Source organism: Colletotrichum siamense, assembly GCF_013390195.1.
Source record: "Colletotrichum siamense strain Cg363 chromosome Unknown KSG_Cg363_contig10, whole genome shotgun sequence".
In the NCBI taxonomy this organism is placed as follows: Eukaryota; Fungi; Ascomycota; class Sordariomycetes; order Glomerellales; family Glomerellaceae; genus Colletotrichum; species Colletotrichum siamense.
Window position 1 is genome coordinate 2,701,172 of NW_023501023.1, and position 13,963 is coordinate 2,715,134.

At 52.8% G+C, this 13,963-nt stretch overlaps 4 protein-coding genes across 4 annotated transcripts; 2 read left to right on the plus strand and 2 right to left on the minus strand.

The window, feature by feature from the left end:
• Positions 1-656: 656 nt before the first annotated feature.
• CGCS363_v014608 (putative dihydroxy-acid dehydratase) lies at positions 657-2,552 on the plus strand (the record flags this gene model as incomplete). The annotated part of the gene is made up of 2 exons (XM_036646457.1): positions 657-833; positions 891-2,552. 2 exons carry the CDS (start codon positions 657-659, stop codon positions 2,550-2,552), a joined length of 1,839 nt encoding a protein of 612 aa, XP_036488786.1.
• Positions 2,553-2,989: 437 nt separating this feature from the next.
• Positions 2,990-4,525, minus strand: FCY21 (Purine-cytosine permease FCY21; the record flags this gene model as incomplete). The annotated part of the gene is made up of 1 exon (XM_036646458.1): positions 2,990-4,525. One exon carries the CDS (start codon positions 4,523-4,525, stop codon positions 2,990-2,992), a length of 1,536 nt encoding a protein of 511 aa, XP_036488784.1.
• Positions 4,526-7,126: 2,601 nt separating this feature from the next.
• On the plus strand, positions 7,127-10,428 carry cypX-0 (Cytochrome P450 monooxygenase cypX; the record flags this gene model as incomplete). The annotated part of the gene is made up of 5 exons (XM_036646459.1): positions 7,127-7,192; positions 7,260-7,787; positions 7,858-8,468; positions 8,526-8,662; positions 9,317-10,428. The coding sequence occupies 5 exons, from the start codon at positions 7,127-7,129 to the stop codon at positions 10,426-10,428; spliced, it is 2,454 nt and encodes an 817-aa protein (XP_036488026.1).
• Positions 10,429-11,455: 1,027 nt separating this feature from the next.
• On the minus strand, positions 11,456-12,949 carry CGCS363_v014611 (Trichothecene 3-O-acetyltransferase TRI101; the record flags this gene model as incomplete). The annotated part of the gene is made up of 1 exon (XM_036646460.1): positions 11,456-12,949. The coding sequence occupies one exon, from the start codon at positions 12,947-12,949 to the stop codon at positions 11,456-11,458; it is 1,494 nt and encodes a 497-aa protein (XP_036488027.1).
• Positions 12,950-13,963: the final 1,014 nt, after the last annotated feature.

A 13,963-nucleotide genomic window follows, 5' to 3' on the forward strand; every position in this document is an offset into this window, starting at 1 on the left:
AAGAACATGATGAAAACAAGATCAAATGAGACCCTAGCTCTTGGGCAAAGGGCAGCTCGCATTCATCCGCATTCATCAAATCAAATCCATCGGATTTCAAAACCCGTGATCCCAGCCGCATCAACTCACTACCCCACGTTCGCTTCACGTCTATTCACTCCCCCACGTTCCCCGTGAAGCCTCCAAATACTCGGCAGAAGTCCGTTCTTCGGGATCCAGAACCCGCAAGGCGTGCCGGACTGTTCCCCGGGTCTGGTGCGGGGTTCTCCCCCAACACAAGACTCGTCAGCAATGGGCTTGCTCCACCAGCACCGCGCCAACAAATCGTATGCGGCCTATTTCGATTAGTCGTCACTCATCCCGTCGCGCGGCTCCATTAAAAAATTCCCAGTTTTCTCCTCACGAACCGGTATTCACTGTTATGTGATTGGAGACGCCGTGTATCGTGAGAAGCTCGGTTGGTTTCTACCCCGCACCCCCGTGTTCACTGTGGACTTGTGTTAGCAGGTGAATGGGGTCTGGGGCCGGTGCAGTGAATCTGCGTGTGTTTTTTATAAAAACATCGTCGGCCCCGATTGTTCTCCGAGCTCGGTGCACTTTTCTTTGGCTTAATTCCTTCGCCTCTTACCTTTGCCAAGCCTCTTCAAGCACACAGGATGGTCTCAAATTTCAGTGCGGTCCATCCCGCCGCTGGCGAGGAACAGGGACAACATGAGCCGAGATATGTCGACTTCCCCATTGCCCCGAATGACGCCACTTGGGAAAATGGAGAGCCGGTTCTCAACAAGTATTCAGCCTTCCTCACTCGAGAACATGATTTCCCCGGTGCTAAGGTAAAGAGCTTCAGGACTTTTGCCCAGTCATTTGATATAGACTAACATGTTCAACAGGCTATGCTTTACGCTGCTGGTGTTCCCAACGAGGAGATGATGCAAAGGGCCCCCCAAGTTGGCGTTGCTTCAGTATGGTGGGAGGGCAACCCATGCAACATGCATCTCCTGGACCTGGGAAAGACTGTCAAGGAGGCCATCAAGAAGAAGGGTTACATCGCCTGGCAGTACAGCACGCTGGGAGTCTCCGACGGTATTGCCCAGGGCAACGAGGGCATGAGATTCTCCCTCCAGTCGCGAGAGCTCATCGCGGACAACATCGAAACGATCACTTGCGCACAAGCTCACGACGCCACTGTCGCCATTCCCGGATGCGACAAGAACATGCCAGGCTGCGTCATGGCAGTCGCCAGACACAACCGCCCATCAGTCATCGTCTACGGTGGCACTGTTGCTGGAGGCTACTGCGAGGTGTTGAAGAAGCCTATCGACATTGTCACTTGCTACGAAGCTCAGGGTGCTTATCTGTTCGGTACGCTGGGTTCCTGGTCCGATGACAAGAATGTCACGCCCGAGGAGATTCTGTCATCCATTGAGAAGGGCGCCGTTCCAGGTCCCGGTGCTTGCGGTGGCATGTACACCGCAAACAGTCTGGCCACCATCATCGAGACTCTTGGTCTATCCGTCACAGGCTCGTCAAGTACTCCCGCGGCGTCCCCAACCAAGATGAGGGAAGCGGAAAAGGTTGCCGATGCCATTGAGGTCTGCTTGCGCCGCAACATCCGACCAAGAGATATTCTCACCAAGGAGTCCTTCGAGAACGCACTCGTCATTACGATGGCCTTGGGAGGATCCACCAACTCCGTCCTTCACACCCTCGCCATGGCCAGAGCAGCTGAAGTCCCCCTTGACCTCGAAGACTTCCAGCGCGTCTCTCGAAAAACCCCCTTCATCGCCAACCTGAAGCCCAGCGGCAAGTACGTCATCGAAGACCTCTTCCACATCGGTGGCGTCCCATCAGTCACCAAGCTTCTCATCGCCGGAGGCCTGCTCAACGGGAAGACTCTCACAGTCACCGGCAAGACGCTCGAGGAAAACGTCGCCGACTGGCCATCTCTGCCCCCTCAGCAGGACATTATCAGACCCCTATCCAACCCCATCAAGCCCGCTGGCCATCTCGTCGTGCTGCACGGCAACATCGCCCCCGGCGGTGCAGTCGCCAAGATCACCGGCAAGGAGGGTCTGCGCTTCGAGGGCGAGGCGCGCTGCTTCAACAAGGAATCCGAGCTCGTCACGGAGCTCAACGCCGGCAACATCCCCCGCGACAGGAACATCGTCCTCGTTGTCCGCTACGAAGGCCCTAAGGGCGGCCCTGGTATGCCGGAACAGCTGAAGGCGTCTGCGACCTTGATTGGTGCCAACCTCAAGAACGTTGCCTTGATCACGGATGGAAGGTATTCTGGCGCTTCCCATGGATTCATCGTGGGACACATTGTCCCCGAGGCGGCGGTCGGCGGACCCATTGCTGCCATCAAGGACGGAGACATGATCAGCATCGACGCCGAGACGTGTACGATTAGCATGAACGTGGGCGACGAGGATATCAAGGATAGACTGCGCTTGTGGAAGCCGCCCAGGCCTCCTGTGACGAGAGGCACTCTCGCCAAGTACGCGAAGCTGGTTGCTAGCGCCTCCGATGGTGCAGTTACGGACTTGTTCTAGGATAGCTAAGATACCTGGGGTAGATTGTAATGATATGAGCAGTGAAAGTGATACGATAGGCAACTATCATCTGGCCCCTTTTCTGTGAATTCCTCGACTTTGCCTCATCATCGTTTGGAACCGCCCATCCGGAAATGCCGGGGGAAAGGTAGCTGTTGGGCCGTCACTCCTGCAGCCATGAATCCGTCACGGACTTCTTCCCGAGATTTGACCCCCGCGGACGTTCCCCACAAAGAGGGGTAACACCATGCCACCGGCAGACCCAGGGCACACGAACTCTGAAGAATGATGCTAGTCCGTGTTATTGAAGATCGTGATCTAATTATCTTGAAATTGGTGTGGAAGAATTATGTCCTCGAGAAGGCCAAGCTGGCGAAAGAGAGCCCTCCGACAACCGACTGTGTTGCCGATGTTGCTCAGTTGCTGAAAGTAACCTCCTATCGGCCGAAATACTTCAACTCCAGGTAACGAGCCGGCAAATATGCCAAAGCAGACACCACAAGCGTCAGCTCGTTGGCAATGTCACCCCCAGATTCGCCAATCAGCCCGCCAAGAGGTCCCACGAACCAGGTCTCAACCATGCCCATGCACCACGCGACCACCCCGACCAGGAAGGCAACGCTAGCCCCGATGCCAAGAGGCAAGCGGCTCGGGTCGTTCCAACCTTCGAGATCGTAGTTGGCAAAGTCTCCACGTCGGAAGATGGTGTGTTCCATCAGCAGGATCACGAAGTAGCTTGTGCACCAGTAGCCCAGTAGGCTGAGGAAGTTTTGCAGGTAGGTGTTCAACTGGCTGCGGCCGCCGACGGCCAGTCCAACGACAACGGCGAAGCAGAGAAACGTCCAGAGGAACCGGGGGATTTTGGCGAGGGGGCGGGCCATTTGCTGGAAGGAGATGGCGGCGGAGTAGAGGGAGATGATATTGGTGTTGATGCCGCTGAAAGAGAAGATGACGAGGAGAAACTTGGCGAAGCCGCGCGGGTGCAGCATGTCTCGGATCAGGAAGCCAAGGCCTTCGTTCTCGTAGGCGTCTTTCCAGGCTGTCTGGTTGTTCAGAGAGCTGGCTACCACGGCGCCCGCGGTCATACCGATGGACGTCGGGATAGCAATGCCGAGAGTCGTGAGGGTGAATACCTTGAGCCTGGAAACGTTGGTCGGGTATTGGACGTAGTAGTCTGAGACCATAGTGGCCCACGATGCGGAGCTTCCGTAGACGACCGCGAGAAGCGAGAGAGCGCTGGCGGAGAGGTCGGCGCCTGTGACCTGGGCCGGGGTGACGTCGTCGGCATAGGGACCAACCATGCTGAAGATAATGATGAAGATGATGAGGTAGATGAGCCATGCGTAACGCTCATAGATCAGGATGTAGCGCAGACCGAGGAAGCTGACCAGGAGAGACACAACGGCGATGATGACAACGCCGACGACCAGGGAGATGCGGCCATCGGCGACTGCAGTCAACGCCAATCCGCCACTGATGGATGCGACAGAGGCCCAACCCAGCTGCTCGAGACCATTCAAGAACGCGATAAGCTTGTTCGGCCACCAGCCAAAGCTGTACCGGGAGACCGAAATCTGACGAAGACCCGTCGCCGCACCGAACGTGGCACAGTACCCGGATACGGCACCGCCGAGGATGGAGCCAAAGATGAAGATGGGAATCGCCCGCTTCAGGTCAAGGCCGAACTCCCATCCAAGAAAACCTGTCGCAAAGCAGCTGATACCCATCGTACCGGACGCCCACAGAAGAGCCATAGTCAGCTCCTCATGCCACTTGACGGGGCGCTTGTCGGCCTCCGTCTTGCGGTCGATGGCATGAGACTCGACGCCCAAGGCTCTATCCATTCTGCCTTCGAAGCGGCGCAGAGTGGCCAGGATACCGGTCTCCCTCGGAGAGTCATCGCTGCCGGCCTCCAGGGAGCCCTGGGGCGACGACGTCTTCTCGCCCATGCCTTTCTCGTCGTAGCGATCCATCGCAGCAGCGGCCGTCGTCGGGACCGAGTTTAGTCGGGCTCGGCGTTGACTTTGGTGTAAGTCGCGATTGGGGGTTGGACGTTGAACGAAAGTATGTAGAACCTAGTCAAAGGGACACAAACTCTCTTGGCGTAGGAAGGCTGCCAAGACGGGGCATCTTATTCTAGAAATGCGGCCTGCCGGCGCGCCTTTTTTAATTTTTCACCTTTACCTATCACGGTGGGTTCCTCTTCGATGCTACCCACCTACCCGGGTGGAGGCCCTAACGCGGAAGTGATTTGCGGGCTTCCAGATTGTCGCGTGCGCACTACACGCCACCCTAGAGTGGTTCATGCTAGGGATGCCGGTTGATGTCGCGGCATCGAGTTGAGTTCTTCTGTTTCTGATTTCTCAATGTTGTCTTGTTGGCTCACCTTTGTGCGGGGCTCAGGAGTGCCGTAGTACTATGAATCTTAAGAAACATAATGGCACGATCCCTCATGGAACACTTACTTCAGATATCCAACATTACAACGAGACATGTTCGACGACGAAGCACTATCAGCAACCCTTCAACATGAACGCGAGCTCTCGGAATGCCCTTGCCATCCCCAGTCGCGTTGCAGATTGTGTAGCCAGCCATGCAAATCGGAGAATTTACCAACGACTGACACGGGGCGAAAGGGAGGGTTACCGTACATGGCCGTCTTTGTCCACCGATGACCGAGATCCCAACAGCTTCAGCAAAGTCATTCGCGGTGTACAAAAGTGCGCTTATCTTTGAGGTGCCGCGCGGACAACGCCGGTTGTGGGGGCTTTCCGGGTCTTATCTCGGCTATCTCGGCAAGTTTGCGGGCCCAGACCACGGAACTTTTGCGGCGTGTCCTGCCAATCATATCGGGAGGCCTGCTGCTCCGCTCCGTAATGCTGGAGTCTGCCGGGCTTGAGCTGTCGAATCATCGACGCAGACTGCTTGCAGAGCGGCTGCTCCTTTTCTCGAGTCGTCCCATTCTTCATGGACAATGATGGACTTCCAAAGTCTTGCTCCTTAAGCCCTTTCGTCTCTTAGGTGCCTTGGTGGAGTACCCAATATCCATCTCGGCCCCGACACCGCGGCTGCTCTTGGAAAGATCTGAGTCGTCTGCTTAATTCCTTTCTGTTCCTCGTCCCGGGGTCTCAATCCACAATCCACTGACGTATCTGGATCTTATGTTGAGCTGGGTAGCTCTGGGTCTAGGCACGGTGGCTTGTTCGTGGGGAAGGTCTCCGCGGGGTAATCAACAGCGGTGGAGATGCTCAACTTCCAATATCTCGGGGCAGAAGGGACCGAAGCCGCGCTTGTTATGCGCCCCTTATAGACGGTGCATGTTTTCGTTCGGATGCTTGACTTGTCGTCAATCAAACTTTCTGACTTGACAAAATCGCTAACAGGTCGTGAGCAGAGAAGGATGCAACCTTTGAAAATTAATTCATGGACGTGAGAGTCATAAGTATCGATTATAACTGGCAAGGAGCGCCGATCGTTCAGATCGTGACTTTTCTCGTCGAATAAGATATCATGCGATGCAATACCACGTACATCGAGTGGTCAATTATGAAGAGCTACCGCATTGGATCTTTAATAGTGCCAGCAATCTCGGCGGATACTTCAGCTAACAGAGCGAACTACTTCCCATAAGCCATATGAAATACAATGTCCTCTTTTGTTATTACCCTTATGTATCATCCGTATTTTGCTTATCCCCATTAACTTTATCACTATCATCATCGTCCTCATTGTTCTCGTTGTCGCTGTCGTCGCTGTCGTCGCTATCGTTGTCGCTGTCTTCTCCGTCTCTATGTCAGTGACTACTGTAGTTCTGTGATCACTATCTATCTGAAAAGTCAAAAGTATTCATCAGACCAAGAGATGTTTTCGTCCCATCTTCGGTTGAACCGCCGTTCAGCGACAACAAAAAATGCACACAACCCAGCCCTACTTCTATTCATGAACATTAGATTAGATCGAAACCTCAAAGTGGCTGTTCGGCGACACTAAAAAGAAAATGTCCGAATGAAACGGTAAGTACATGCCGGCGCAACACTAAGCCCAGAGTCCGCCATGGCATCCCGCCGGGAGCAACTGTGCTTTGGTTCCACAAGCTGATCTATGACAACAGGAGGATGCACAATAGCCCACTGATTGGACGAACACGGGCATTCAATATGCTGTGTTTCACGTTCTTGGTGGAATTTGGCCTAACCTGGATACAGCCGGTGGGATGAAATAGCGGGATGCGGGCGCAACCTGCTACGAGATTGTAGCTTCGACAGGGCGCTGCCTTTGATCTTCGGGGGAAATTGACGATCAAAGGCCCAAGGCCTGGTATGTGCAGAAATAAGCAGTACAATCCCTGGAGGAATGCAGCCGGAATGCCAGCGTTTGAGTGACCTGGGTGTATTCGCACTTTCTTGATTTCCGACGCCGAGCTTGACTCTTCGCGTTGGAACTCACGATGGTGACATGGATTTTATGTCTCTACATGAGCTCCATTGATATCTTATAAATATCAAATACTGTTCTAAATTGAATAATGCCGCTGTGGTCATCCTCATCCGCTTCTTGAATTACTGAACAACAACATGGATCTCGTCAGCAGACCTATAGCTGTGCTCTTGGCTGGCATTGTCATAATATCAACCCTTCGCGTAAGTGTCATCACACCTTCTGCCAGTCGTGGCAATTGTCTGTCTAATGCTGACGTTGCTCGTATAGATCGCTCTCCGTTCCTTGCTCTCACCGTTGAAGTACTTACCCGGACCCTGGTACTCTCATTTCACCCACTATGTCCTCAAGTACCATGTTGTCATGGGGAGAAGAATCTTCTACGTCGACGACCTACATCGCAAGTATGGCGACATCGTGCGACTCAGCCCTGGCGAAGTCTCAGTCGTATCCGTCGATGGCCACAGAAAGATCTACTCTGTCAGTTCCCGCTGTACCAAGCACGAGTGGTATCTGAAGTTCGGCGGACACCCCTACCCAGGTTTGTTTACCATGACAGATCATTCAGAGCATGCGCAACGTCGAAAGATGTTCGCCAGGGCCTTCAGCAAGTCTCAGCTCAGAGTCCAATGGGAAGACACCATCAGAGCGATCGCAAAGAAGGCCGTGCGCAGGATCGCGGATGATCTGAAGGAGAATGGGAAGGCCGATGTGCTCAAATGGTGGACGTTCATGACATCAGATATTTCGGGGGAATTGATGTTCGGCGAGTCTTGGGACATGCTCGGAAAGGGACAGGTGAGACGTTGTCCATCCAGATGATGGTTTGGGCATGTCGCGGCTGATATATTGAACTGACCTTCGTCAGAAAAATGAGTTCATTCGGTCAGTGGCAATCTACATTCAGAGTTCTGGCTTGACGGCAGAACTGCCACTGATCAAGACTGTGGGTCGTTTGATCCCGCACCCGTGGTGTCGAACGGCGTTCCGAGGATGGGATTACGTGCTCAACTACGCCACCCGCGCCGTAGAGAACAGCAAAAAGCGAACGCAGATGGGGGAGCGAAACATATTTGGTACTATTTTGGCTGGCGCCGAAAAGGGAGAGATCCTGACCGAGTTCGACATCAAGAACGAGGCCGGAAACTTTACGGTCGCTGCAACCGACACAACAGCTGTGACCCTGTCTTATCTCATATATGCCGTCTTGTCCCGTCCGAAACTTCAAGCGGAAATTGAGGCGGAAGTATCAACTTTGCCAGACAACTTTACAGATGCGGACGTGGAGACATTGCCTTTGCTGAATGCTACGATCAGCGAGACGAATCGTCTTTTCGCTGCGGCGCAGGGCGCTTTCCCAAGGAGAGCACCCTCTGGCGGCTTGAACTTGGAAGGATACATGATCCCCGAGAAGACAACCGTCAGCGCCCAAAGCTACACAATGCATAGAAAGGAGGGCTTGTTCCCGAACGCGTTGGAGTAGGTGACTTGGCTATATCTTCGACCGATATTCCAATGCTAACATTATGTGTCTAGATTCAATCCGGAGAGATGGTTCGCAGAGTCAAACATGTCCAGCGACGCCAAAGCCGTCGTCTCGCCGTTTGGGTCTGGATCTCGCATCTGTATCGGCATTCACGTGGCGTACATGGAGATACGACTGGCTGCGGCTGGTTTTTTCAGGGAGTGTCGTGAAGCTGTTTTGTCGGAGGAAACAACGCCTGAGTCAATGAGCTTCATGAATTATTTTGCCACATTTCCCAAATCTGGTCAATGTATTGTCAAGTCGAAGAGCACATAGTTGTATCGTGAAGGCCAAAAAGGGGTTGGTGAGTACCAGCTGGTGCCATCTGGAGCTGCCGGACAGTGTGCCCCAGGAATTCTATCGCGGCCGGCGAAAAAAGTCGGATTCAAGTCTTCTCCGACATCAATGAGTTGATATGGATAGCGCCTCGAAATCGAGCCAATATCACCTAGACTCTACGCCTTGATGAGATTGACATGTCAACACATACAAAATTTCATTTGACACCGGCCTGGCTCAGTTTCCTATGCGTTATCACGTACCAACGCGTCTACGATGTCCAACAACATCACCCAACCGCGTCGTTACATGAGCAAACGCCAGCGGCCATGTGATTTCTGTCGGGCACGAAAAACGGCATGTCGTATCGACCAGGCGCCACCGTGTCGTCTCTGTGTCTTGCATGGCCGTGAGTGCACCTTCATCGAGGCTGCAGCGCCCCGAAAGAGAATTGTGCCAGCCGACGGGCCACACGCGGACCAGGTAGACGCCAGTGTTGACGCACCAAGTCGAAGACAAACAGTCGCACCAAGCCCAAGTCAGGTCCTCGGTGGCTTCACTGATGGGCAGTTTCCCGAGGCTGGGCCCATGCACTTTGGCGAAGCGTTCAACTTCGACACCACGCAATCCGAATTTGAGGCCATGTTCCGTAGTCCGCGGCCGCCTGACTCGCCGGCCGTCTCTGCTCTTGAGACAGAATCACTCAACATGAGCATGGCGTCTGTGCCGAATACTGGCTATCCCGCAGGTGCAAATCCGCAGTTCATGGGTCTCAGCAGCGACATGGACCCTCTCCTGGTCCGCCACTACCGATTCAACGATATGGGCATGTATGGATTCAAAGAACTGGCCATCCATTCAGTACAGGAAAGCCCAATTCCTTGTCAGTTCTTAATCTCACAACAGTCTCTGTTCTCTAGAAGGCGAGAGGAGGCTGGCCTCAGCAAAGGCCAGGAGGACTCTCTGAGAGAGGAGTTACACAAGGTTATGCCTTTGGATGTTGGACGACGCCTAGTTCGGCTATTCTACCAGTTCATCTATCCGAAATGGCCAATATTCTCAGCATCCCACCCCTTAGACCCCGAATCAGAGCCTTTGTGTCTCGTGGCCGCGACATATGCCATCTCACTACCTTTCGCTGTCCACGACGACAAGCTCAGTGTCGATGTAGCTTACGACAGGCCTCCATATGCCGAACTCTCTCAGATTATTGAGAAGAGCCTGGCGTACGAAATGCACTCACCAACGCTCGCCATCGTGCAAGCGCTACTGTTGCTAGTCCTCCGGCCATCGTCTGATCCAATGGTCGCGGATGCAGCTTCCAGGTGGGACCTACTGGGAAGGCTGGCATCTTGTGCTACTACTTTGGGTCTTCATCTTGACCCTTCAAGATGGTCCATGGCATCATGGCAAATATCACATCGTCGTAGGCTATCTTTCATCGTCTATGCGACTGATAAGTGGTTAGCTTGCAGCCTTGGTCGGCCACCGATGATTCACGAGGACGATTGGCTTGTCACGACCTTGGGTTACGATGACTTTTCTGATTCTAGCCTCGACGCCCCTGCACAAAACCACCTGATGAACTTCTCAGCTATCACACGAACGCTTGCATTAACGTTGTCGAAGCTTTAGTAAGTGTCAAATATTTGGCAATGGGTTTCACAGCTGACATGCCCAAGCTCTACGCGAAGTGTCGGGATCTTATCTGGGGATCACGAGAGAACCCTTGACATAGCACAGCCACTACTCCACGAGTTGCGCAACATCTCCAGCGATGACAACTCAACCTCTTTCACTGAAAATGGCCTTGGTCAGCTTTATGTGCAACTGATCATCGGCCGAGCTAAGCTCAGGCCATGGCTGGCAGAGACTACGGCAACGGAGTACCACTCGCATGATCCGTCGCGATCTTTGCGAGCGATAAGAGAAGATATGAAAACATGCATCGTCGGAATGTCTGCAATCATCCGGAGTTTAAGCCCCGATACGGCCGGCGGCTTCTGGGCTCCTTGGAACCAATTCATGTTCTCCTCGGTTTGCTTCACGTTGATGACGATGGCCGTTACGTCCGCTGACTTTGAAGAAGCATCAGGCTGGATTGCTGATTTAGAGTCCACCCGAAAGCTATTAAGACTCAAAGTGGTTTCATTCCCATTTCTACGACTCGGGCTTCTGAGGATAGATGCACTTTTCTGGCGGGGTATTGAAAATGTTCTTCAACTGAAACCTCATGTTGCGGATGCATTCAAAGCTGCGGAGTCAGAACGACCCTAAACTGAGTCCTGTTTTGTTTGTCTCCTTATAGCGTAGCCGTAATGCTACCATGTACTACTTGCTCAAGAAAATCATCGACTGCCTCGACGGCGTCCAACGCCATCCCATACCCTGAACGCCGCCGCCCCGATACCACTGGGCCAAATCGGCATAGCGGAGTGATTGGCCAAATTACACGGACTTCACCTAAAAGTTTCATGTTACGCGGTCGAACGATAGCTTACCTAGACGATTAGGCCAAACAATCCAAGAAGCAAATTAATCTCAGCCCCTGCGGGAGTTAAAACATGAATGTAAACTTGGAGTCGGATTGATTGTTTGATCTGCTGCGACACCGACCAGAGTGAAGTCCAATAAGGGTCCCACACCTGCGAGCAAGACACGCTCAGGCTCCAGCCACATCTAGATCAAAACAACTCCTCGGTCCTTTGGCCACCGCATAGTTCAGCCACTCCGGGTCCTCGAGCAACTTCTGCATCGCGCTGTCTTCCAAACACACCACCATCTCAACACCCTCGTCCGGGTCACCCGTATTTCTGGAAGGGTAGTAAAACACAAATCCATCGAGATCAGGCTTAGGCCAGCGAATCGCTTTTGACGTCCCGAACCCGAAGTCCCACGTCTGATGAGCCGACAAGCCCTGCCAACTACTGCCCACCACGTCCGGACCCAAGAAGGCGTTCATGTTAAACGCGACACGTCGCTTGTCAGGGACACCGGCAACCCACTCCACGACTGATTTGTAAACATCGCCGTCGACCTCGACGTTTGCTGCACGCACCAATGCCGACAGGCGAGGAAAGGCACCGGGTGCCACAACCTCATCGAAGGTTAGCTCCGACCAGCTCAGCGTGGCGACGTTGCCAACGTAATGCTTCGAAAGCGGCGGTTTGAGACGACCGCGCCCGTTGATAGCGAACATCAGTGTAGTGGTTGTGTCTCCAGTGACTGAAGACTGACGAGCGCGGGAGACACATCGCCAGCAGAGCGCCATGATGGCATCGTAAGACGATATCCAAGTGTTTGGGTCTGTCCGAGATGCATTGGCTTTAAGTTGATTAATCTTGGACCTTGGGAAATGAAAAAGAACTTCCGAAGTGGCGGGCATTTTGAATTCGGGAGGAGGAGGCTGAGGAGCCGTATCAAGCAGTTTGACGGTCTTCAACCTTTGGTCCAGTTCCGTCCACCGTTTCACATCTGGCGCAGGGCCAGAGTGCGTGAGAAGTGCGCGGTCCATGATAGAGTGGTCAAAGGGAGCCAGAGGTAAGCCAGCGACCAACCTTTTCGTGTTTGCTGCCCAGGACTCGAGAAAGCCGTCAAGTCCTGAAACGTCGGTGGCTAAGTGATGCAGGCCAACGCCAATGACCAAGCCGCCTCGAATAAAGGTAACCATAAACATTGTGACGGGGGCGTCGTCCTCATGAAAGTCTCCGTGCTGGGTGAGGTTCTGCTTCTCGGTCATGATTCTTGGCAAAAGCTTTTTGCTGTCTAACAACATAGGTGGAAATGCGTCTTTCTCGAGGGCGGCGTAGGATGGTACATAATCATCATCCGGCCCATCGTGATATTGGACACTCAGTTCCACGACGTCATGGTCGGTAGTCTTGATGGTGTGCTGGCCTGTCTCGTCGTTGATCTGCAATCTGCCACCGAATTGTCTGTATTGGCCGAGTGTTTCAGCAAGGCCTACTCTCAAATCCTTAATGACTGATGGTCCGTTTGCATCAGAAGGAAGGGCGTATATTGCAACAAGGGGAATGTTGATTGCAGGCTGAATGTAATCGAAGTCCGAAATAGGCCATACTTGATCTCCTGAACTGCCTTGAGGCTGACATGGGCGAACCCAGTGCGTCTGAACGTCCCTGGTAACCCTTGACATTGCAAGGCTCATGGACAAGACAAACTGATGTGTATTCCAAGTTCTGAAGGTGGTGGAGTAGAAACCATTAGACGGTGGCTTTTAAATGGCGTGGGTACCAATTGATCAGGACAGTCTCAAGTAATTGATCCCCACTCCCCTCGCCCCTAACATCCGACCTATATAGTAAGATCCGCGATGTCTACGGTACGACCCGAGATGTTCAAAATCCAATTGAAGTCAACTTTCCGATACTAGTCATGCGCTCTGCAGGTGAATTGTGGAGTCTTGTTGCAGCAACCCCTCATGATCATCTTTGGTGCCCTCCATCTTAGTCTTACTAGTGATGATCTTGCCAAATAAGGTGGTATGATGGCTTGAAGGATATCGAACGGATAATTGAAAAACATTGCATGCCGTAGAACATTGAGGTCCACACAAGCTAAGACATGCAGGATTATTTGGTTCCGAATGTGTCTTCATGTTCGACAGCCACACAGCTAGGCATATACCTGTATTCCGCTGTGAATCACGACTCATCCTCGTCGCCCGACCACATTGACGAGGATGGAAATGAGTGCCGGTTGCTTCCCCTCCATATGTCGCTGCTTGACGTTCAGCTCACGCCATTGGTTCCAAGCTGTTGCGCAATCATGTTCTGTCCCGAAACTCCTTTTGATTTAGTCAGAACATTCGTGGCGGATGGTGAGAATAGTAGAGACCACGACAACGACGACAGCAGAGATGACGACGATAACAGAAGCGACGACGATGGCAGCTGCTACAACAGGAATTATAGTATGTAATATTGCGTTTGACTCTTTCTGGCGATCAAGAGAAAGATGAATGAGGTAGACAACGTGAGTATTTCTTTTGCCGGGATGGCACAACTCTTCTTATTTAGCCCCCGTAGTGCGTCGATCTAAGCAAAGACGCGGTGTCCGTGATGAACTCAAAACTTTTGCCAAGACCTCTTTCTGGATGATTGTAGTGTGCAAAAGCGTGAGGCACACCTTCATACCTCTTCATCGAAAC